We start from the raw sequence: 25,851 nt of genomic DNA, 5'->3' as shown, positions 1-25,851 counted from the left end.
GATTGTTTTCTCCACTAATTCATTTCTTGTTGTGGTTTATAAAATGTCAAACCCAAATATATTCAGTTTACTGTCATAAAAACCAAAAAGATTTACATTCATGATGCAGGAATCAGACAGTTTTTCACTTTTTATCTTAGTTTAGTCACAAAGATCGTTGATAATGTGTGAATTGTTGCAGCTTGTGATCCGTAGAAGGTTTTAATCTTTGGGGCTGAGTGTCAGAAAACATTTAGAAACCAACATCAACAAAATAACAAAGATTTAAACATCATTAAAGGGAAATCCAACTTTTGCATGACAATGTCTAATTAAAGGACATTTATTTCCAACATAAATGTGTGATATTCATCCTCTGGAGCTTCTCTTCACATCGTCTTCCACCTGGACTGGTTTGGTCGGGAGCATGAGCAACAAACATGAAAAACTGCACTTTAACATCAATGAATGACACTGAAGTTTAACCTCTACATAAATGAGTCTGGATGTGCTGCTCTGTCATTAACTCCTAAGTTTAGGGAAAGTTCAAACTAAAGAGGACAGCTCAGATCAGACTTTAGAATGAGCTGATTCTGAACAAACATCTCAGACTTTCTGAGCTTCAGCATCTCTAGAAGATATTTGAACAACAAGCAACTCCAGAGATCCAGAAGTTGGAGAGAGTTAGCTTTAGCTGAGCCACAGAACATGTGGGACGCTAACCTAGCAAACATTTAGACTTTTCTCTGTGAATTCTGAGAAATAATTTCCTATTTAATGACAGAGCTACACATCTGAACTCAGTCTCATTAAAACAGACTCTAATTCAGTGTCATCCATCCAGATTAAAGTGCAGTTACCCAAAATGTTTGTTGATGAGCTCCAACAAAACCTGTCCAGGTAGAAGGCCACTTTGACAAACAGGAAGTGGAAGATTCCAAGCAGATTTATAGAAGGGGGAACCGGACTGTACTCAGTGTGATCCAGTATAGAGGGGGGGTGTTTGTGGGTTTTTAAGGCTGATAATGATCATTAGTGAGACATTTGGAGGAGAAATTCATCTGCAGTAAATGAAAGTATTTAAAATCTTGGAGTTAAACTTAGAACACAAACTCTGACAGAAAACTTTGTTGATACGTTTTTGTTTTGTTTACAGATGTTAAGTTAAAGGAGTTTTATTGGTGACGTATAACCAATCAAATCACTGCAGAAGACAGAGCGACCACAGCCAGATAAAGGTTCAGAGCCAAAGTAGCAGCATTTTAAAATGGATTTATTACCTCACTCCTCCTCTGGTGTTTTCTGGATTGTTCTCATCTTCATGCCTTCGTCCACTCGGCCTCCGTTGACTCGTCCCGCCTGCCGTCTCTGGAGCTGAAGCTGAATTGGATCAGACCAAAGTACCGTCCAATCACGATGCTAGCTGCCTCTCTAAAGGCTCCTTCATCTTCTGAGGGGAAGCTGAGCTTCAGCAGAACTTTGGAGATGTGTTCCAGTGGTTGGTGGATGTGTGGGGAGATAGAGAGGGACCTTTGAACTGTTCAGACAGGAGAACAGGAACCCATTTTGTTTGTGTGTGTGTGTGTGTTTTGGGGGTTTAAGAGGTGAACAGGAAGAGGTTTTTTTTGTACTGATGATCTTTTACTTTGTTCCTGGTTGGAATGTCCATCAATGTCAACGTAAAGTTCACTTTTAGTTCTGTTCATTTATTATATTTTACTAACACTCGTTTGCTTTTAACCCCCTCACATGTTGTGTTGTTGTAAACTCACTCTGTCAAATAAATCCTCGTCTAACCCTCTGGAAACCAGCGTTTGGACTGTTTGTGTGTTGCTCCTCTCCTACTTCAGACAGCCGGGACAGAACAACGTTTTGTGGACTAAAGACTAAACTCTGACGTTTGTTGGGTGACCTGCTGTATTATAGGCTTTTTTAATTGACATATTACTATGACTTTTTGTTTTAGTTTTTTAGCAACATATAAGAATTTGAAGAGTTTTAAAAATGACTATACTTTTACTTGTGCAATGAACTTTTATTCTCTGGCATTTTTTAGACCACATATTAAACTCTGATGTTTTCTTCAATAACATAATATTTTGACAATATGCTGCACTGACATTTACTGAACCACACATCATACATGACAGTTTCAGGCACCATCCTATCATTTTGTGCTTTTTGAACCACATAATAATCTGTTTTTTTGCTGACATGCTCTACTATGAACTACAGGCCATACTGTGTTATTCTGGAAAGGTAAACTATACTTTGACATTTCCTGAACTACATCCTATACTATGGCGTTAAACACACAGTGCTTTGGTTACATGTTGATTTATAATCTAGTTTTTCCAGACAGTTAAATCTGAGCTGTCGGTTGGTATTTCAAACATCCGTCTGACCCGACTGTCCTAAAGCTCGCTGAGGGTGAAACAGAAACTTCAGTCTCCACATCACCGACGACATCGTCACACTCCAAAGCAGAGCGCCTGTCTGCTGAACAGAGGATAATAAACTGATGAAACAGTTGGTCTGTCCTTCTGTAAGTGAAAGCTAAACAGGAAGTGGTTCACTGAGGATGTCGTCCATTCAGTCTCCTTCTTCACATCCAGATGAGGTTTTCCTTCTGTTGCTTCACTCAGAAGATCCTCACAGAGAACATGAGACACCTGAGATGAAGACAGACGTCACAGTATCAGCAGCAACAGCAGAGGTTCATTTTAAAGTGACCCTGGAAAGATTTCCTCTGTCTTATATATTTTCCAAGCACTGAACGACAGAAAGACCAGCAGTCACTTTAGCTTTAGGGGAGAGGATTTTATTATCCAGCTCATCTGTGCTGTAATTTAAATGTAATAACTGGAGTGTTCATCATTACTTTGGACACATTCTGGGAGGTTATTTTTCCAGTCTACACTGCAGGAATACGTACTACAACATGTGAATTAAACAAAGTTAATCATTACAGAGAAGATTTACTGTTTTCTCCAGTTTAACTTCAGAGACTCAGCGTCTCCACTGACAGTTTTATTAACTAAATGTATCACATTACACAAACACAACACACTTCAACTGTTTACATGAAACAAAAACATCGTTAGCTTAATGCTACATTAGCTTTAATCAGGCTACGACTGAGCAGCTAGCTTGGTTAGCATCGCTAACATTAAAGCTAATATTTACTGGATGCTAACTCTCCTCTGGTCAGCACACACTGAAATAAACTCCATCAACATCTGGAGTGCATGGCACACATTATATCTGACACTACAGCTGCATATAAAGTGCATTAAAGCGGCACCGATGAGAAAATAAACACTTACCGAACTATCAGAGTCCTTTCAGTGTCTGCTGGTAGAATCAGCCGAAGGTAGAAAACTGGTTAAAACAAGCCCACAGGCATAAAAACTGTTTGAGGAAGACGTTCTGCTGCTCCACCGATAAATAAACCAACAGTTATTATATCAGAATTAATCCAAATGAGGAGAACAGAGTCTCTGCTGCCTCCTCCATAGGACCTGTCAATCACTCCAGACCAGACTGTAAATAAAGTAGCCCCGCCCCCTGGCTTCACATATCGCTCTATAAAAAAATCAATATTGATTTATTTTAAGATCGGCCACCTGATCTCTCATTTTGACCATTAAAACTAACGAAAAACCCCCATTACATACAGTCTATGCTCCGTGCTCTGTTTGGCTCCACACTTGCTGATGAACACTTCCGGTCTCAGAAAATGAAAAAACTGACCTTGTTTTTGTTTGTCTCTTACCGATTTTATATTTTCTTTTTATTGTAAATATAAAATGAAAATCAAAGCATTTTTAAAATTTCATTAGCAAGTTATGTTATACTGTGAATAACAAACTTGCAGACAACAGGTCAATAATTATTCTTTATTCATGAGGATCTGTGAACACTAATTTGCTTGATATTTGATGTTGCAGAAGAGGACATTGTGACGTTGTAAAGAACAGTGTTGGAGATCAGCCCTTTAACTGATGTTCTCATATTTGTGAAATTTAAGTTGTGATGGAACTGTTTCCTTGCAGAGAAAAAAAAAGATGATAGTGTTCTTAGAAAGTGCAACACCTTTTATTTGATTTTTTAAATGTAAGATTTTTATTTCTTCTTTTATTTCATTTTTAAGGTTTGGATGTCCTTGAACACTCATTTGAACAGAATATAGTTTCTGATACTGTTGTAAAGAATAATGTTGGAGATGTGCACTCATGTTGGAATAAATCCTCATTGTGAAGCAACCCTTACTGCACTGAATTAGAAATATTTTAGAAAAACACACTGAATGACAAGATAAGGCTAGAATTACATGATTTTAATAGCAATAGGTCGTGATCTAAAGTGGGTCGGTCTGAGGCTGAAAATGAGTCCCACTCCGGCCCTGGGTGAAGCAGTGAAATATCCTAAATATTATGCACAATTAAAGTGACATTTTTAAGCGGCTGGAGTAAGTTTTGCTTCTCCAAACTGGGATTGTACCAACAGTCCTCTACTGCAGGTAAAATACTTGGTACATTCCATTGTCTAGACTTGAATACTATGAAGTACAGCAGAAACAGAATAACTTTGTTCTAAACATCGTGTGTCAAACTCCAGAAATACCAGGATGTTGTAGCACCTTTGGTCAGCGTGTTTTCTGGCCATTCTTACCCACAATCCTCTGCTCCATCACATAATTAACGGTGTTTCATGAGCCGCTGAGAATGCACAGACGACCAATAATTACAGGCTACAGACTGACGGTCGAGGTTTAAACCACAACACGATGAAGTATTCAGGGTAAATAGTACTTTAGAGAGCATCAGTCGTACTTCAAGTAAGAAGTAAAGCATGAGTGAATCATAAACCCTCTTAAACTAACCAGACTATCCTTCAGCAAGCACCAGAACCACAGAGAAACTACAAACATCTCCTGCTACACTTTAAAGGATAGATTGAGATTTTTACTGTTCAACTCTCGTATTAACGGAAAACCTGCTGACTTTGGTCCAAACCCGGTTCCCTCCTTGTTCTTCCACCTCAGTTTTACTGCAGCTCAAGTTCCTGTTTCTTTTTGTGATCATCAAGACCTCTTTGAAAACCTCGATAACCAAAAGAAACAGGAAACTCTACCTATGGATGGACATGGAGCTGTTAGATTATTTTTCTGGTCTGCTTGGAGAACTTGGTCGCATCTACGTGTTTTCTACGTACTCTTCTCGTCTGGATAGCATCTATTTACATCACTTGTGCTTTCAAATTATAACCGAAATATGGTCGTTCTGCAATTTCTGACACAAGCGCCCCCTTTAGGTTTAACTTGGCTTTGCAGTTCTACAACAAATATTGTCCAGCATGCATTTGGTTTGAGCTACACTACTGTTCAAAAGTTTGGAGTCACTTGGAAATGTCCTTATTTATGAAAGAAAAAAACTTTTTTTTTCAATGAAGATCACATTAAATGAATGATAAATCCAGTGTAGACATTGTTAATGTGGTAAATGACTACTGTAGCTGTAAACAGCTGATTTTTAATGGAATATCTCCATAGGGGTACAGAGGAACATTTCCAGCAACCATCACTCCTGTGTTCTAATGCTACATTGTGTTAGCTAATGGTGCTGAAAGGCTCATTGATGGTTAGAAAACCCTTGTTCAGTTATGTTAGCACATGGATAAAAGTGGGAGCTTTCATGGAAAACATGGAATTGTCTGGATGAACCCAAACTTTAGAACAATAGTGTACTTCAACAACTGCTGGTGACCGTTAGCATAGCATCCACAGAACTCACTGCGCTTTATCTGTATGCCATAGCCAGTTAGAAAGAATTGGATCCTTGGTTGGTACACTAAATTCTTCACTTGTATGAATTCAAAATGGGCTGCACAGTAACGTAGTGGTTAGCACTTTGGCCTTGCAGCAAGAAGATCCCCGGTTCAAATCCCGGCCTGGGCCTGGGATCTTTCTGCATGGAGTTTGCATGTTCTCCCTGTGCATGCGTGGGTTTTCTCCGGGTACTCCGGCTTCCTCCCACAGTCCAAAAACATGCTGAGGTTAATTGGTTACTCTAAATTGTCCGTAGATGTGAATGTGAGTGTGATTGTGTGTCGGTATATGTAGCCCTGTGACAGACTGGTGACCTGTCCAGGGTGTCCCCTGCCTTCACCCGAGTCAGCTGGGATAGACTCTAGCACCCCCCATGACCCTAGTGAGGATACAGCGGTGTATAGAGAATGGATGGATGAATTCAAAATTCCCTGTTTGAGTGCTTCCTGCTAGCTTAGCATGCTACGCTGCAGATAATCGCTCTAGGCTGTTGAAATCCTAGTTCACCAAAGAAAAGCATTTCTGCAGACCAACAAATCAAGTATTTAGAGTCAAATGTAAGTTGCTTGAAAAGCTGAGATTTAAAAACAGAAAAAAGAAACTAGAAAGGCACTCTGAGAGCGCATACCTCCGCCATGCCGTTTGTCTGTCTGTCTGTCTGTCTGTCCGTCTGTGTTTGTCTGTTTGTTAACAGCATAACTCAAAAAGTCATGGACGGATTTTCACCAAATTTTTACAGGATGTCCGGAAGAGCAAAAGTCAGAATCGATTAGATTTTGGAGGTGATCCGAATCACCGTCTGGATCCAGGAATTTTTTGAAGGTCTCTGTCAATTGTCCTTTGACCTTCAAAAAATTCCTGGATCCAGACGGTGATTCGGATCACCTCCAAAATCTAATCGATTCTTACTCGTGCTCTTCCGGACATCCTGTAAAAATTTGGTGAAAATCCGTCCATGACCTTTTGAGTTATGCTGTTAACGGACAAACAGACAGACACACACACACACACAGACAGACAAACAAACGCCGGTGATTACATAACCTCCTGGCGGAGGTAAAAACCACGGTTCTTAGATTTACAGAAGAATCAGGCTTCATGGGAGAATGAAACGCCTCCTGTCCCACAGCAACCCAAGATTCCCCAGCTACCCAAGGTGCAACAGAAGCTCAAGGTGCCCCACCAACCTAAGGTCCTCCAGTGACCCCAGATTCCCAAGCAACCCAAGGTCTCACAGAAGCCCAAGGTCCTCCACCAAGCCAAGGTACTCCAGCATCCCAAGGTGCCCAAACACTACTGGTACCCAAGTACCAACTCCAATGACCTCAGGAAGTACACTATCCATTCAAGAAACCAGGCTACCAGCCCAAGGTGCTACTCCAGAAGCCCCATTAGACCAGACACTAGTCTGAGCAGCTGATCCCTCAGTGATTCAACACGTCAGATGGTTGGAGGTCATTAACCATCGCAGGAGTCTTTGTCATGGTGCCCCTTTACTCGCCAAACGTCCATAGTGATCCATCATCAACAGACGAAGCCTGATTCTATAATTAATCTGAGAAACGTTGCACATTAGGCTTTAAATCTACTTAGTTTGTAGTTTCTGATAAAAATCTGAATCATTCTTTGATCGTTAGCATGAACTGACAGCTCAGACTTGAGGTGTTTCCTGTAGTACGGTTTTGTTTCTTCATGGTTTTTTTTGTGATATTTTGTACTTCTGAAATAAGTGTGCATCTGCTTTCTGAACCGAAGCCTCCGTCTTTTCTTTTCAAACAGTCAAACAAACGGATCAGTTCTGCAGCATTTATTGTCGGTTTTTCTGCTTTGGGAAACTTGGCGTAGGCAATGAAAACAATAAATATGGATATTATGCAAAACATTTTCCTAATGAAGCATTTTACACAATGTACAATATTCCTTCCCCCCGGCCGCCCGCTGTTCATTTCTCTATACACATTTCCAAATAATAAACTTCCCTCCATGCAGAAACCCTGAAAATGGGATGTGGAGTAAAGAAAAAAAACACTAAATGCACTTCTCGTGTGGATTTTTGTGTTGATAAAAACTGCTAATGAACCACAAAGAGAAATGAAACTTGTGCTGTTTAAAGGACATAAAATGAAGTAAAAAGTGGCGGTCTGCAGGGAGTTTCCTGTTCACAGTCTGCTGCTCCGTCAGTAGTCCGTGTCCGAGCCCTCGGCGTTGTCCACGTTCCTGGAGAGCATGTAGTTGTCCATGTCGATGGAGCGGCAGTTGTTGATGGCGTAGCGAAGCCTCTCGGCCATGACGGCCTGGCTGGAGTAGGGAGGCAGGCGGAGCTGGAAGAAGCAGGTCTGGGAGGTGGGCAGGCTGTCGTAGGGCTGAAAACACAACAGGAAGTCAGTTTAAAACCGAAATAACGTCAGGAGAGACTGAATCTGTGAACATATTAGAACAACCTCATTAAACATTTAGGCTAAAACTCGTCTGTGTTCATTAATACTGACTGATTAGTTTGACCAATTTTGAACAAATTTTTGAACCAACAAATACAAGGATTTCCTGGATCTCCTCTGATGAAGTTTATTTTCATTTCATGTGGATTTTATACATAAATAAATAAATCCAACCAAAAGGCAAAACAATATTGCAAAAGACCACAAAAACGACAAAAATTGAAAATAAAATCACAGAAAAAGACAAAAAACCCAACAAAAAAGAAAAAAAGACAACCCACCAAAAGAAGGACAAAAATATAACCACATAAAAATCAATAAAGTCACTCCAAAAATTTAAAACTGTTAAAAATAGACAAAATCACCCCAAAAAAGATGTGAAAACACAATATTTCAACTCACAACTAAAAGGCAAAAAACCCCGCAAAGAAAAAAAAAAGCTAAAAAAAGACAAATATCTAAAAAAGGGCAAAAAAATCCCAAAAGATAGGAAATGAAAAAATAAATCAAAAATTAAAAAAGGAAATAAAAAAACAAGAAATTTGCAGAAACAAATTAAAAAACAAGATAAAGACAAAAATTCCAAAAGGACAAAAAACACCCACAAAAATTCTAAATCTTCACAGAAAGACAAAAAAATACCAAAATATGTGAAAACACAAAAATTGAAATCGCCACAAAAAGGCAAAGAATAAAGTAAAAGGACAACAAATAATCAACTGAAGGACAAAAACAAAAAACCTCTGAAAAGACAAACATACAACCACAAAAAAGGACAAAAATAAAACTGTAACCATAACCCTGCACACTCATTAAAACCTGACAAAGATGATATAAATAAATTTAATAAGGCTGACACTCTACAACATTATTATTTACATTAACGACTCTTTTTTAATAACATTTTGTCCAAACAAATCCAAGAAGTTCCTGGATCCCACATGAGCAAACCAGTTTATTTATTGATCTAAAGTCATTTTAGCTGCTCTGACCTTCATCTCTGTTCTAACAAACAACCTAACAGTAAATCCTGATCAATAACTGCTTATATAATCATCGATAACTGATTCTAATAACGTTTGAACTCACCCGGTCCACCTTCATGATCTGGAACCTTTGGGAGATGTCGGCCGTGTTGGCAGGAAGTCTGGAGCGTCCGGACACGAAGCGCATGAACAGAACCCGCTCCTCGTTGGAGAACTCCTCCAGGGTCTGCCAGAACCACTGGACCAGAGCGTGCTGCTCATCCACCTCCCGGTACCGGACCACCTTCTTCAGGACGTCGCAGCAGATCTCCGGCATCCCGCACACCATCTGCTCCAGCTGCTTGGCCGTCAGCAGCGACAGCAGCGGCACCGGAACGATCCAGGACATCCCCTCACGGACCGCCGCCACCTAGTGGACCAGAACCAGTTAGTGGTCAGGGTTTGTAAGTCAGAGGTAATGGACCGCTGCCACCTAGTGGACCAGAACCAGTTAGTGGTCAGGGTTTGTAAGTCAGAGGTAATGGACCGCTGCCACCTAGTGGACCAGAACCAGTTAGTGGTCAGGGTTTGTAAGTCAGAGGTAATGGACCGCCGCCACCAAGTGGACCAGAACCGAAACCCTTTATAGGTCAGGGGTTTATAGATCAGGGGTTTGTTACTCTGCCAAGAAACGGCGGAGTCATGTAACAATCGGCATCAATAACTTCCACCTTAACAGCATGTCTTAACATGCTGTTAACAGCATGTTTAACCTTAACAGCATGTTTTAACTGGATAACTTCCACCTTAACAGCATGTTTTTATAGGAGAACTTCCTTCATATCTCTAGCTCCATAATACATGAATAAGAACTCAATAATAAATGAATTATTTAATGACAATGGGTCCGTACCTGTCGGTCGATCTCATGCAGACGGTACTCGATGGCTCTCTCCACGTACTCCTTCCTGTTGGAGAAGGTCAGCGGGATGCTGTTTCCTCCTGGGATGATGGGAACCATTTTACCGTCTGCACTCTGACCGACGAAAGAATCCAGAGGAATCATCTGGAAGACAAGCAGAGTCCAGTAAAACCACCGACCTGCTGGACAGGAAACATCTGATTGAGCCTGAAGAAACATTCCTGAGGTTAACAGAAACTCAGCAGCTGGAAGGAAAAAATGGACATGAAGGATTCAGAACCGGTCAGGGACTCAGGAGAACTGGAAAACATCTGGATTGAAATCTAAACTCAATTAATTCTAGATAAAAGCAGCTACATCTGATAAAGTAAAGGTCCTTGAAGTCCATAGAGGAGAAAGACCCCTGGAGAAAGTTCTTGAGTAGATCTACTGACAACTGGACAGCTGTCTGTGGGTCGACTCTAGAATTTTCTCCAGTTGTCGGTAGGTCTACTCTAGAACTTTCTCCAGTTGTCGGTAGGTCTACTCTAGAACTTTCTCCAGTTGTCGGTAGGTCTACTCTAGAACTTTCTCCAGTTGTCGGTAAGTCTACTCTAGAATTTTCTCCAGTTGTCGGTAGGTCTACTCTAGAACTTTCTCCAGTTGTCGGTAAGTCTACTCTAGAATTTTCTCCAGTTGTCGGTAGGTCTACTCTAGAACTTTCTGCAGTTGTCAGTAGGTCTACTCTAGAACTTTCTCCAGTTGTCGGTAGGTCTACTCTAGAACTTTCTCCAGTTGTCTGTAGGTCTACTCTAGAACTTTCTCCAGTTGTCTGTAGGTCTACTCTAGAACTTTCTCCAGCTGTCAGTAGGTCTACTCTAGAACTTTCTGCAGTTGTCCGCAAGTCTACTCTAGAACTTTCTCCAGTTGTCCGCAAGTCTACTCTAGAACTTTCTCCAGTTGTCAGTAGGTCTGCTCTAGAACTTTCTCCAGGGGACGTTCTCCTTTGCTGCTTCCAGTCTTTAAGTTTAGCCTCAGAACATTCCAGGTCCTTGAAGTCCATAGAGGTGGGTCCAGATTTATCTCTTTTTAATGGACTTTTTCCATCATTTCTGAACCTCAGAACTTCATCAGTCCAGCAGATAGACAAATGACATTTAGGAGGAAAAACACATCTGAGCATCTGGATCATTTTAATTATTAGCATTATTATCAGACCAATTTTGAACAAATTTTCATGTGATTTTGAACAAATGAGTCCACTTGGACAAAGTTTGACTGCTTTTTTTACACATTTGGGTGATTTTTGATCATTTTCTATCACTTGCAGAAGTTTTAGGGACTGACATTTTTTAAAGTTGCTTCTAACAATTTTAAAGTAACTTTGGAGGATTTATGTGTTCAGTACAAAAAACATCAAGGCTGGTTTTGTGTCTGTCATAGTTTTGTGTCTATTTGTGGTTGTTTTGTGTTTCTTCTGAGCAGGACTACCACAGTGGATGCATGGATCCTGACAGTGAAGCATGGAGGTGGAAGTATTATAATATGGGACTGGAGAAAACTTTAGAAAGGTCATTCTGTGTGAACTTTAAGGCTCCTACCATGTTGGTAGGTGGTTGGTCAGAACTGTTACAGACGACAGAAGAACAAACCAGGTTCATCTTCTAGACTCACTCTGTGATTAAACTACGTTTTAACAGAATCAGATTTAAACACTTCTAAAATGTCAAAAAAGTGTTGACACCACCATCACAGTGCTCCCACAGCTCCCAGTGATGTTCCTGGAGCTCCCACAGAGCTTAAACTGGTTCAGCTGTAAACAGGCCGGCGGTCACATGATGCTGCTGGTTGCCGTGACGACACCTGAGGCCGTTCTGGTCTGTCAGCAGGAATAAAACCTGCTGCTGTAGCTGCTTATTAACCGAGCAGCGTGTGATTGTGACGCTGGAACGTTCACATGAAGCCGACTGTCAGAGCGATGAGCAGCGCTTCTCTGATCCGCTGCTTCATGTTGACTTAGAAAATCCACAGAGCAAACTGTGGAGCTGCAGGTTTGATATTTACGGATTCATTCAGTCTGATGCAGCCAAAAACACGTTTACATCCAGATACAGGAAACACTGAAAACACAAAGGAAGAAGCTGCATCCCGGCCGGTCCGTCCCTGAACGATCCCATGGCTGAAATACACTCATGAAAATTAAAATGTTATTTCTCTGTTACTTTTTGAACTGAAAACACAGAACTGTGAGTTTTGTGTTCCGAGTTAATGTGACCCTACATGTTCCACTGGACCGTCAGACTTTCTTCATCTAAAATAACCAAATATATTTAAATCTTTTATCACTAAAACAAGAAATAAAACCAGAACTTCTGATAAGCCTCCATTTTTTCCAGCATTAGTGAACCTGTGGGAGTAAAAAATCCAAAATGACTCAAAAATGATCATTCTGAACAAATTTAGGTGAAGTTTAAGCAATTTTTGAGAGTTTGAGTGATTCTGGATATCTGTTGAATCCATTTAAACAAATTTCAAGTAATATTAAGTTCCAGGTGTCATCAATATTGTCCAAAAGTGAATAAACCGAACTGAAAATTGTTCAAAATGACTAAAATTGTCTAAAAAGACTCAAAAAATGTCCTTTGGAACACATTTTGAGTCATTTTAAGCTTGCTTTAACTAACTTTGCATCTTTTTTTTATGTATTTCGAAGACATTTTGGGTCATTTTCTGTTCCTTTACTTACAGGAAAACCAAAGCTACTGGATGAATAAATAAAGTCAGCATGGCTCAGAAACAGAACAGAGCAGCAAGGAGTTGGAGATCCATCCAGCATGGTGAAACATGTTTCTACAGAAGATGAGCAGAGACTCAAAAGTGGACTAAAAAATAGTCCAAAATGACTCAGATTGTCTGTAGAGACTGAAAGAAAACTCATATGGAACAAATTTTAATTGTTTAGGAGGATTTGACTAGAATTTCAGACACTTTTTGGGCCATTTGGAGATTTTGTTGGTACTTTAGACAATTTTTTGTCTATTTTGGGCAATTGTATGTTACTTTGGAAAAGGTTCAACTTATTTTAGGCATTTTTTGAGTTACACACGTGGACAAAATTGTTGGTACCCCTCAGTTAAAGAAGGAAAAACCCACAATTCTCACTGAAATCACTTGAAACTCACAAAAGTAACAATAAATAAAAATTTATTGAAAATTAAATAATCAAAAACAGCCATCACTTTTGAATTGTTGATTAACATAATTATTTAAAAAAACAAACTAATGAAACAGGCCTGGACAAAAATGATGGTACCTCTATAAAAGATTGAAAACTATTTGACCAGAGTGACATGATTAACTCAGGTGTGTCATTTAATTGACATCACAGGTGTTTCCAAACTCATAATCAGTCAGTCTGCCTATTTAAAGGGAGACAAGTAGTCACCCTGCTGTTTGGTGAAAAGGTGTGTACCACACTGAACATGGACAACAGAAAGCGAAGGAGAGAATTGTCCCAGGACATCCGAAAAAAAATGATAGACAAACATCTTAAAGGTAAAGGCTATAAGACCATCTCTAAACAGCTTGAAGTTCCTGTGACAACAGTGGCTCATATTATTCAGAAGTTCAAGACCCACGGGACAGTAGCCAACCTCCCTGGACGTGGCCGCAAGAGGAAAATTGATGACAAATTGAAGAGACGGATCGTTGGAATTGTATCCAAAGAGCCCAGAGCAACCTCCAAAGAAATTAAAGGTGAACTCCAAGGCCAAGGTACATCAGTGTCAGATCGCACCATTCGTCGTTGTTTGAGCCAAAGTGGACTTCATGGGAGACGACCAAGGAGGACACCACTGCTGAAAAAAACTCATAAAAAAGCGAGACTGGAATTTGCAAAAATGCATGTTGACAAGCCACAAAGCTTCTGGGAGAATGTCCTTTGGACAGATGAGACCAAACTGGAGCTTTTTGGTAAGGCACATCAACTCTATGTTCATAGACTCAAAAACCAAGCATACGAAGAAAAGAACACTGTCCCTACGGTGAAACATGGAGGAGGCTCAGTAATGTTTTGGGGCTGCTTTGCTGCATCTGGCACAGGGTGTCTTGAAAGTGTGCAAGGTACGATGAAATCTGAAGACTATCAAGGCATTCTGGAGAGAAATGTGCTGCCTAGAGTCAGAAAGCTTGGTCTCAGTCGCAGGTCATGGGTCTTCCAACAGGACAACGATCCAAAACACACAGCCAAAAACACCCAAGAATGGCTGAGAGAAAAGCGTTGGACTATTCTAAAGTGGCCTTCTATGAGCCCAGATCTGAATCCCATTGAACATATGTGGAAGGCGCTGAAACATGCCATTTGGAGAAGACACCCATCAAACCTGAGACAACTGGAGCTGTTTGCTCATGAGGAGTGGGCCAAAATACCTGTTGACAGCTGCAGAACGCTCATTGACAAATACAGAAATCGTTTAATTGCAGTGATTGCCTCAAAAGGTTGTGCAACAAAATATTAAGTTATGGGTACCATCATTTTTGTCCAGCCCTATTTCATTAGTTTGTTTTTTTTAAATAATTATGTTAATCAACAATTCAAAAGTGATGGCTGATTTTGATTATTTAATTTTCAATAAATTTTTATTTATTGTTACTAGGGATGAGCGAATACACCATTATCTGTATCTGTATCTGTATCTGTTCACTCACCTACATTATCTGTATCCGTATCCGTATCCGGAGGGGGCGGGGCCAAACCCGGAAGTGGGCGTGGTTTAAACCGGAAGTTTGTCTATTTTAACCAGAAATATATGGATTTTATTGGTACATTATTTTTAGTCAAACATTTGTGTGGATTGCTCATAAGTTGCTGCATTTATTGTTTATTTCAAAACTTCAGAACAAACTCCAAATTTAGATTCAAATCAATGTTTAAATCACAAAAGTAAAAGAACAATTTACAGAACATAATTTGTTTAAACACAACATAAATAACTATAAGTGTATCAATGTTTACAACATCCTCAGAATTAAGATTCATAAATTTTTATCACAAATGTAAAGGAACTATTTACAGAACAAGTTTATGGTAAAACTCACAATATGAACATTCTTAAGTGTTTGAAATAATGTTTACATAACATATTTAGAACTGATTTTTTTTCCTTTTTTTTCTTTTTTATATATATATATATATATATATATATATATATATATATATACACATCTAATTCCAACCATAAATCTTTTTTAAATGTTAAGTAGTAGTATGAATGGACATTTACACAACACCTTCAGAATCAGAAGTCAAACTAAATGTTTCAGATCACAATAGTAAAGTAATAATAATAAATATTTACAGAACAAGTTTACATATACTTGAACAGAACATTTTTCAAGTGCTTAGTGAATATTTGCAAAATAGGTAAAAAATAGGTATTATTTACTGAACAACTTTTCCCCCCTTGTTTTTAATTTTTGATTTTTTTTGTTGTTGTTGTCATACCATGACATTATTTATTAAATATTTTTAATGAATGAACAAATATTACAATGCAAACAGTAAGTGGTTATTTTTGTATACAAGAGCTGCCATATTCAACACAACTTTCTTTAAAGAAAAAAAAAAAACAGTTTTTGTGTTTTCCTGTGTGACAGTGAATGTGTGAGAGGGAAAGTGTTCTCTCTACTGACCAAATAGTCCTATGCTGCTTTTTAGATCTTCATTTACTTTAATGAAGACCAGTTGTTCCACGTGGACAGGGTCGAGGTTTGCTCGCTGTGGACTAACCACATTTCCAGCTGTGCTAAAAACACGCTCTGACTGGACACTAGTAGGTGGACAACTGAGAAGGTGCAGTGCAAACCTTGTCAGACTTGGCCAACATTGGAGCTTGCCTGACCAGTATTTTACTGGGTCATCAGTAAGGGTGATCTCTCCATCTGCCAGGTAGGCATCCACATCACCTGATGGCAAATGTTGTGTCCTCATCGGAGTAGCTGACTTCTTTCTCTGAAGGAAGGACAGGACTGAAGTGCTGCTGCTAGTTGTAGGTCTCTCTCTCTCCTCTTCATTTCTTGCAGGTGCAGCTACAGGATCACAGAGCTCCATCCTCTGGCATAATGTTCTCTTGAGTGCATTCACATCAACACTGCTTGGAAAACAGCTGGCTTTGTATCGAGGGTCAAGGAGAGTCGCGAGCAGAAATGTAGAGTTTGCAAAAATGGGTTCGAAACGCCATTGCAGTTCTTTGCTCAAATTGGCTGCAAGTTTCCTTGCTGCTGCTCCTAACTTCTCCACAGACTCAGCTGCACCATCCTGGTCATGCTGCCCTGGGGCAACCAGATCTTCATCATCAGCCATGACACGGGCAGAGGCACTCTCGGATTCCTCACCAGCTGCACATGGCTCACTCAAATGATGTGACTTCATGATGGAGCACAAGCCATGCAGCAGAGGAATAACCTCAGAGATGGATGCACTGTGCTTTGAGAGTGCTTGTGTTACCTCCTCAAAAGGACTCAGAACAGTGAGCATATCTGATGCCAACCTCCACTCATTTGGGTAGATGACTGTTGGAGCTCTACCCATGTTAGACTCCTGTGTCATAATCTGAATAGCATTGCGCTGCTCTACCAGCCGCTGGAGCATATAAAATGTATAGTTCCACCTGGTTTTTACATCAGTTATGAGAGTGTGCTGGGGGAGGTTAAACTGTGTTTGCAGCTCATGAAGTCTGTTGTTGGCTTTGCTTGAGCGATGAATATAGCCAGAAATGCTTCTGGCTTTGGACAGAAGGGATGTCACTGTCCTGTCCTGCTCTAACGCCTTGCACACCACCAAGTGAAGTGTATGAGACACACAACGAATATGCCCAAATTCACTCAAAGCCTTCACCATGTTGGCTGCATTGTCCGATACAACAAACTTCACATTTATAGGCTGTCCAAGAAACTCTGCCCACTCATTAATTTTGTCTTTGAGGCAGCAAAGAATGTTGTTTGCTGTGTGCTCAATGTCCAGCACACCAACATTTAGCAGCCCTGCTTTCCTCTGCACTGATGAATCCTCCACATGTTCACACCAGTGCCCAGTTATACAGAGGTATGCATGGGCATTGTGGTTGCTCGTCCAGAGATCGGTTGTGAGGCTGATAACACCTCCATCAGCAGCCTTGAGTGACTGGGCAAGTTCCCCTCTCATTGACTGATACAACTCAGGCACAACAGTTCTACTGAAATGGTGTCTTGATGGGATTTTATACCTGGGCTCTAAATATGCAACAAGGGATTTGAAACCTCTCCTCTCCACTGCAGAGTAAGGCTCAAGATCAAGGCAGATCATTTTACCAATCAACTCTGTAATTTGTTTTGATCGGGGATGATTTGCAGCGAAAGGCTGCTTTGCTGAAAATGCAGCGAGTATTGGTGAGGATGACGGAGCAGAGCCTTTAGCAGCTCCTATCTGAACACCAGAGCCTTGAGAAGTGGAGGACGTGGCTGCTTCCCCTGGCTTTTTTATGTGATGAGCATGAAACAGATGATTATGCATGGATGTTGTATTGTAATGTTTTGGGTCTGGCCCTCTGCTTATTTTGTTCTTGCAAAGCTTGCAAATGACTTTGGAATTATCATTTTCAAAAACAGTGAAATAACCCCATACTGCTGAGGTCTTTCTAACTTTTGGTGGAGGAGATCCATCACCAGATGCATTGGCAGTTCCAGTTGGGGCAGTATGGGTGCTCCCACTGCTTCTACTGCGAGTGACAGTGCTATTGCCCTGTTCACAACAAGCTGAAGTACCCTCTGTGTCACTCATTGTATAGTACAAGAGGGCTCGACACTGGCTTTTTATCTGTTCTCCAATATGTGTAAAGGGTTTGAAGATGGCTTATTTTGTCAATGATCTGGGTGAATTTGGTGATTTATGCACACCTCATTGCAAACGGGGAAATGTCAGTTCAGTTGTGTATGTTGTATAATACTGTCGTCCTCACAAAAGCACCGCGTCAAAGTTTTCCAACTCGAGCGCGCCCCGGGACACGCACAACACACACACAACACACACACCGGAGAGAAAGCCTCCACTCGTGACACTGCTCTGGTTAAATGCACCACTTACGTTAGAAAATAACTTCACCGGGTATCTTTAAATAATAGCCCTGACTAACCGAAATGGCAGCGCGATAGGGGAAAAAGCAGAGAGGGGAGAAAAAGGTGCAATAAAGTGACCGACGCGAGCCATTTGCTACTCTGCCTTGTCAAATAATGCACCTTGTATGCATTCCAACATCCAACAGACACCATACAAAGCGAAAACAGAGGCAAACTGAAGAAAACTGAGCACCAAATAAAGCGTACGCGAGCAAAAGTGGAGTGAAGGAAGCGCGGAGACGGTGAGTCACACAACAGCTCCTCTCCCGACAGTGCTGTGAGCAGAATGAGCCCATGGGTGATGTGAGCCCCGGTGAGGGAGTGGCGCTGCATGTGACTGACCAATCACAGAGCTTAGAAAGTAAGGTGAAGCAGCGAGTTTTCCAAATATGGAGTAACACTTCATTCATTACGATCACGGATAGTGGCGTCCTTTATCCGGACTATACTCGTAATCGGAAAACAGGCATTATCCGTAACGAGTATCCGTTTTAACCGGATATCCGGCCCATCCCTAATTGTTACTTTTGTGAGTTTCAAGTGATTTCAGTGAGAATTGTGGGTTTTTCCTTCTTTAACTGAGGGGTACCAACAATTTTGTCCACGTGTGTATTATGGATGAGTTTCAAAAAAAAAAAGGGAGATTTGTAGACTTTGAGGAAAACCAAAGCTACTGGATGAATAAATAAATGCAGCATGGCTCAGAAACAGTGAACAGAAGAGCAGGTTGTTGGAGATCCATTCAGCATGGTGAAACATCTTTCTACAGCTGTTCTAAAGGCTGTAACCATCACGCTGAATCCCACCTCATGGAAATTATCCTCGGTGATGCCGCTGTCTTCAATGTGAAGAATGCTTTTGAGCGTCTGCACATAGAGCAGGTCCACCTCCTCCAGGTCCTCCAGCAGCAGTGGGATGCAGCACAGCTGTTTCCACACCAGCGGCGCCAGGTGGAGGTCCAGAGGCTTCTTGGTCCGGATCGCCACGCCCATCAGGATGCCCAGGAACTTAAACTGCAGCATGTGTTCGTCCAGGCAAGCCGACGGGTTCAGCAGGAACCTGGACCGAGCCGAGGAGGAGGAAACATTAGCGGCCATTAGGGTTGTAAAAGATCCTCCTCATCTGTAAATGTGTCTCTACTCATATCTCTACTTAGAAAGCTCGAGGTGTGCTCCTCACCTGTCTCGGTTGTATCCGACCTCGGCGGTGGCGTTGGGGGAGGGGATGAGCAGGTCCACCACCCCCGTCTCCAGCTCCTAGAAGACATTTACATCGTCAGACGCCCAGGAAACATCTGGATTCATACTACCTCTACCAGGTGTGAACGTACCTGACACATCTCAGTGATGGTGTCGTCAAACACCCCTCCAGCATCATCTGCCCCCTCCCCCACCAGTTTGACTTTCCAGGCCCTTGACGGAAGCCGGAGGTCAGAGGCGTTTAGTTTCACCACCTGCCGGGCAATCTGCACGAAGATCGGCTTACACTTACGTCCTCTGTGGAAAGTTTAAAAAGGCAAAAAGACAGATAAGCTTAAGCCTTAAATACGTCTGTGGAGATTATTAGTCATCCAACACATGGCGAACGTAGGAACTTCAGTAGAAACCAGCTGGACTTAGAGGCTCCTGAAGAACCTACAAGAGAACCAGAGGAGCCTGTAGGGGGCAGCAGACCAGAAAGGAAGGAGGTGAGAAAAAGACAGGAAGTAGGTGAGAGACAAGAAGTAGGGGAGAAAGACAGGAGGTAGGCAAGAAACAGACAGGAAGTAGGCAAGAAACAGACAGGAAGTAGATGAGAAACAGACAGGAAGTAGGTGAGAAACAGACAGGAAGTAGGTGAGAAACAGACAGGAAGTAGGTGAGAACAGACAAGAAGTAGGTGAGAACAGACAAGAAGTAGGTGAGAGACAAAGAGGAAGTAGATGAGAGACAAAGAGGAAGTAGGTGGAAAACAGACAGGAAGTGACAAAATTGGCTGGTCCTGAGTCACATTCGGTCATAAATTGGTTGTGGGAACTGCCAAGACTCCTCTGTGTACAGTTGTTTGTCACAGCCATCCAAAGCTCCATCCTAGTGTAGTTTATGACGCATTTCTATATATTTTCTGTTTCTTATTTGTGTTTGGGTCTATCTCTGAAATGAGGTACATTTCTAACAACGATACGTGAAATTTCTTGAAGAACCTACAAGAGAAGTCCGGTTGGTTTCCACTGGAGCTTCTCTGATTAACTCTTAAATGTTTGAGTTCTGATACATCTGTATACCTTCTTTATCAGGCAGATGAAGTCATACATTAAAACCACGTTGCTGCAACTTTGTTCTACTGCGACCACAAAAATATAACAGAGATAGTTCTTGTAGTACCGACCGTGTGGAGATCCGTTTAACGGTGATCTGAGGACCGTAGTTCTTTCCCTGCACCATGGTTTTACCAATGGATCGTACCATGGGAAGAGTGTAAACTCTGGGGGCCAACAGAGGCCTCAGCTGGCCCTGGACGATCCCCCAGGTCCCAGCGTTGTAGTGGGAGGTACAGCTCTGCAGAACAGGAAGTAGAGAGGCTGTTAGGTAAGAACAACACACCTGGTTCCCCCGAATGAGGGAAAAGAACTATTTATTCAGATATAAATTCAAAGATAAATGTTTGGATATTCTTTTTAAATCCAAGAAGCAATGGAAATTTTTCTAATTAGTTTGGTACTGGAGAAGTGTGAAGCATTTTGTTTGCATTCTTGTTTTAAATGTGAAGAATAAGTCTTCAATAAGTTGTTTCGCCCTGCAGGAACCTGTAACCATCCCTGTAGAACCTCTTTCAGAGATACTGATTTGTTAAACTCATGAAGTCCTTGTCCAGCGGCAGTCTTCTCCAACATTATCATCAGCAATGTAAAATTCACCTTATATGCTGCCATAACAAATCACCATTGTTCTATTTCCTACATCAAAATGGAATTAAATCCAAAATCTAGTATTTGTTGCAGTTTCAATGTACCTGGAGTTAATGTTGTGGTCAAGGGTTAGTTGTTGGTTTCTAGACTGATGGAAACTGAAGGGGAGGATTGGGGGTAGTTCCTTTAAATATTTCAATCATCTCATGCCTGAATTTAGTCCCTGTAAAAAGCTGATTTTTGTTTTACCTGCAGAAGCCTAAACAGCCACATTTTAAACAAGCATGACACTAATTTTATTAAATGACGAAGTCTGCTACCTCGACTTAAGTTCCTTGTTTGACATCTTCTTAAACCAAACACCAAAAATCCAAGAGAGGACACTTTCACCCCTGCAAACTTTTCAAATCACTGTGACACTATTACCACTATTACACTGTTTCAGCATCTTTAGATTTTCTCGCTTTGTAAAACACGGACGGGTTTCCCTGCATAGTGGAAGTTTTGGAATTTGGAAAGTTTTTTTTTTTTTTTTAAATCAAATGGCTAAAAAACACAAGAAAATACATTTTCTTGCTAAATATGGTATCACAGACCTTCCATGTTTACTGTTAGGTAAAGAAGCAGGAAAATCCTTGAACATTTTCATCTAAAACTGGTTTCCTCTCCATTACTAAGTTCCTGCTGTTGGTCTCCAGGTCTTTGCCTACCTGGTTGTTGGGGCTGAGGTTCAGCAGCCTCCATGACGAGTACATCAGGTCTGAGAAGTGGTAGAGGAGGCGAAGACGAGCTCTGACCGCCTCGATGCTCACCTCCTTCAGCCCGCTGTACTGAGGAGGAACTGCCATCGGAAGACCGAGCTGCAGGGGCACCGAGGAGCCTGTAGGGGGCAGCAGACCAGACAGGAAGTAGGGGGAAAAGACAGAAAGTAGGCGTGAAACACACATGAAAGTTGTACTTTATATAATTTTTTGTAAGAATTTATTTCATTTGTAAATTTCTTGGGTAAATTCACACCAGAATTTACACCATATTGTCTTAACCTCAATATTTTAGCTTTTTACATACATTTTTAGGGGTATGCATGTCTTCTACTGGAATGCACTTCAATGCAGCGTTTTTTGTTTTAAATATGCTGTTAAAATAACTGTACTTGTCTTAAATGTTAGTTTTCCTGCAGTGCTCCTGTAAAAAACTCAATTATGTGGACTTTTTGCAGTTTGATATATTATTCTTGTTTTGTGTAATTGTGTTATTGTTTTTCTTCCCGTTGGACCAACAGTAGCATCATGTTTTCAGTCTGACCTGGAGCTCGAGGTGGAACCGACGGAGCCGTCCAGGCAGCGCTGTGGCAGCGTCCGGCTGAGATCTGGTGGATGTTCTTCCCCTGCAGCACCGTCGCCAGTGTTGGTTCTCTGACGTGGTTGGTGTGACCCAAACCCAGCTGCACCAACACAAACCGCAGATTCATTATCATCCAAACTCTACATGGACTAATGATTTATATCCAGAACATCAGACAACACGAGTTCAGTCGATAAGAATAATTCTATGTTCGGTAAACTCATGTTAAGTGAAAGCCCACAGTTCAGTGTGTTGGTGGGTTACCTGTCCCTCTGAGTTGCTGCCCCAGGTGTAAACGTCTCCAGTGGAGGACAGAACCAGAGTGTGTTCGGCTCCAACAGCGACGTCCTGGATGTGGATCCCTGACAGAGCTGGAACCTGCTGGGGTCGGTTGTGGTTTCTGGCTCGACCTTCTGGGAGGCCGATCAGGCGATCTGCAACAGGAGAGGGAACAGATACAAACTCAGATCATCATAACATTATGACCATCAACACTGTGTAGGTCCTTCTTATGTCATCAAAATGTTCTGAACCACTGGGCCTAGACCAGAGGACCTCTCAGGGTGTTCTATGGGGTCTGGACCAGGATGTTACCCCTTTGAGGACTCTGGGTTCTCCAGTGGGTTCTCTGGGAATCAAACTTGTTCCACTGCATCCTGTTGATGCTTGATCAGAATGGGGCCTACGAAGTTTGAAGGTCAAATCAACATCTTGGGCGATTGCCATGTTCCTCGAGATGTTCCTATTGATGTTTCTGAGATGTGATGGGGTGTATTTTCCTGCAGGGGTAGGTCAGTGGCATTTAGGATTTCCATTTGCATGAAGGAGTGTGTTCTGACAACGTTTATTTGGGTGTCTATGTCTCATCAACATGGACACCAAAATCCAAGGTTCTTCAGCAGAACACTGCATAGAACCGATATAATCGATGTTCTTCACTTCCCCTGTCAGCGGTCATATGTTGTGGCTGATCGGTGCACATCTAAGACAAAGACTTCTTTGAACATTTTTTAACCTACACTGGAATAAGTTCTAACAGTTTTCCTACATCCCAGTGGAACATCTGACAGCCATTTTTGTCCAACAAAAGATGGAAACAAAAAAGCAGGAAAAGGTTTATGTTGATACCTGATGACTGATCCCTACATGCACACTGGCTTGTAAAGGTCTAAAGCATTTTAAAATCTACTCATCTGGAATCTGTTTAAAAAACAAACAACGACACTGTTGATGAAAACATGCTGAACATCAGATCTGATTGTTGGTTCCTCGAGGAAACAGGAACTAAAGAGGATGTTTGATAGTTCCAGGAAGAGAAACTTTAAATTTTAAAGGAATTCATCACCGGGTTCCAAAAATAAATTCAATAAAAAGCACCCTTCAGTCTGCAGAAAGTAACCTCACTCATCTTCTCTTGGCTCCATCTTTGTCTAATGAAGATCTCGTGGTTTTGGTTCATTCAGGAGATCTTTGTCTCTTGTGACTGATTTTAAAACACTACAAAGAGCCTCCAGTTTCAGGCAGCAGATACCTTACATGATCTTTTTTATACAGCCGAAGAAATGAAGTCAAACAAGAACCAAGTCTGACAGTTTTAAACTTCTGCAATGAGGAAAAAACTTAGGAGTGTTTTTAACATGAATCCATCTTTTATTGTAGAACGTCATGAAATTAATGAACTGTTGTTGTTTTGGTGTGTCTTCAAAGAGGATAAATAACATACAATAAGGCTAAGAAAGTAAGAAGATAAACCAGATCTTACCCTGACCAAACGTGAAAACTTTTCCATCTTTGGTTAAAGCCACAGAGAACTGAGTCCCACAAGCCACTTTCTTGATGCCGATTCCACAGAGAACGTCCACCTTCTGAAGAAACGGAAAACACCCTGATGTTAGGTAATTTAAAATCAGTTCAGGCGCTGCCTTTAATAGCTGCCTTCAGATGTCAGACTGTACCTGAGGAGACGACTTGGCTGTAGAGTTACCGAGTCCCAGTTTTCCATAATCTCCATCCCCAAAGGCCCAAACCATCATACCATCAGCAGAGACGACCAGAGTGTGGTTCAGACCACAAGCGACCTGAAGAGGAAACAACAAATCTGAACTGACTGCAAACATACCTGATGAACTAACGGCATCATATTTTTTAAATCAAAATAAAAGAAGCCAAAAAATCAAATGTTTCTTGTCTACATTCTTGTCTCATTATTTGGGATAAAAATGAGTCTTTGTCTCCAATCTCTGACTGCAGCTTTAGCCCAGACATTAATAAAGATTTATAAATGCACTATTGTTCCGTCTACCTGTCCGACTTGGTATCCCTCCAGAGCCGTGACCTTCTCCGGTAGCTTCTTGTTGGAGGTGTTTCCTAACCCCAGCCGGCCGTAATCACCGTTACCGAAGGTGAAGAGCTTCCCATCAGCTGTTACCACGGCCGAGTGTTTGAACCCACAAGACATCTGAGAACAGAGAGACTTAGATCTGTCACTACCGAGGTCTACCAGGTAACCAAACATCTCGTCTTAGACCTCAGACCGACCTGCACCACCTCCTCCCCCTGCAGAGCTTCGATCTGTCGCGGTCGTCGCTGCCGGTCGCTGTTTCCGTGGCCCAGCTTGCCGTAGTCGCCGTCGCCCCAGCTGAACACCTCGCCGCTCTCCGTCAGCGCCATGGAGTGACCGTCGCTGCCGCAGGACGTCACCAGCTGGGTCACCACGAAACCTGGAAACAGACGGTAAAAAAACATAAGTAACCGATCTGTTGGCCACTAGGGGGCAGTAAAACACGAAGTTTTTTGGCAACAAAAACACAATCGTAGCTCTTCTCCTGCTCTGATCACCAGATCTGCCTCCCTGTCGATTCCTCCTCTTCCCCAAGATGGAATTTAAGTCTCTGTTTCAACTCATGTTAGGAGATTGGGCTCATCACAGGTTTAGTTGGACTTCCAGAGAGTGTTCTACCGGTGTTGCAGGAGCTCTGGGAGCAGAGCAGCACTGCACAAAGAGCTACATCAACATGGATGGAGCTGAATTTAAACAAGGTTTATGACTTTTACAAACACAGACTCTGAAATGTAACGTCCTGAGGATTCTGAGGGCCGTGGCATGTTGGTGCTCTGATTCACTGTGCATCCGGTCATAAGCGTTTTTTAGAAACAACAACCTCATCTAAACTATTTGCCTAATTTGCAACTTTTTCCTCTTCCTCGAAATTAAATTCAAGTTTAAAAGTTTTGGAGATTCAGTTCATCACAAACAAACAGCACTTCCAGGGAGTGTTACAGGAGCACTGGGAGCAGAGCAGCACTGCACGAGTTCAAATCAGGCAAAAGGTTTGATACGACATCATATTCGCTGA

At 41.5% G+C, this 25,851-nt stretch overlaps 1 protein-coding gene and 1 long non-coding RNA gene across 8 annotated transcripts in view; one reads left to right on the top strand and one right to left on the bottom strand.

Moving 5' to 3' along the window:
* Positions 1 to 7,601: 7,601 nt before the first annotated feature.
* The window catches only part of herc1 (HECT and RLD domain containing E3 ubiquitin protein ligase family member 1), a 92,002-nt gene continuing 73,752 nt past the window's right edge, over positions 7,602 to 25,851 (bottom strand). For all 7 annotated transcript variants that reach the window (XM_051940473.1, XM_051940497.1, XM_051940478.1 and 4 more), the window contains 14 exons: positions 25,034 to 25,215; positions 24,798 to 24,953; positions 24,451 to 24,573; positions 24,258 to 24,360; positions 22,760 to 22,929; positions 22,457 to 22,595; positions 21,862 to 22,031; positions 20,632 to 20,801; positions 19,595 to 19,760; positions 19,444 to 19,520; positions 19,071 to 19,323; positions 10,126 to 10,278; positions 9,337 to 9,642; positions 7,602 to 8,172 (listed from right to left, as the gene is read on the bottom strand). In XM_051940473.1, coding sequence (XP_051796433.1) covers positions 7,987 to 8,172; positions 9,337 to 9,642; positions 10,126 to 10,278; positions 19,071 to 19,323; positions 19,444 to 19,520; positions 19,595 to 19,760; positions 20,632 to 20,801; positions 21,862 to 22,031; positions 22,457 to 22,595; positions 22,760 to 22,929; positions 24,258 to 24,360; positions 24,451 to 24,573; positions 24,798 to 24,953; positions 25,034 to 25,215 — 2,354 coding nt within the window. In that variant the 3' untranslated portion in view covers positions 7,602 to 7,986. The remainder of the gene's footprint in view (positions 8,173 to 9,336; positions 9,643 to 10,125; positions 10,279 to 19,070; positions 19,324 to 19,443; positions 19,521 to 19,594; positions 19,761 to 20,631; positions 20,802 to 21,861; positions 22,032 to 22,456; positions 22,596 to 22,759; positions 22,930 to 24,257; positions 24,361 to 24,450; positions 24,574 to 24,797; positions 24,954 to 25,033; positions 25,216 to 25,851) is intronic.
* LOC127531482 (uncharacterized) lies at positions 19,767 to 20,099 on the top strand. Its single transcript, XR_007938565.1, has 2 exons — positions 19,767 to 19,973; positions 20,034 to 20,099. It is a non-coding gene; the product is annotated as an uncharacterized LOC127531482 (long non-coding RNA).

This window comes from Acanthochromis polyacanthus, chromosome 2 (assembly GCF_021347895.1).
Source record: "Acanthochromis polyacanthus isolate Apoly-LR-REF ecotype Palm Island chromosome 2, KAUST_Apoly_ChrSc, whole genome shotgun sequence".
Lineage (NCBI taxonomy): Eukaryota > Metazoa > Chordata > Actinopteri > Pomacentridae > Acanthochromis > Acanthochromis polyacanthus.
Note: the sequence above shows the minus strand (reverse complement) of the source record. Positions and strands in the feature narration are given on the sequence as shown.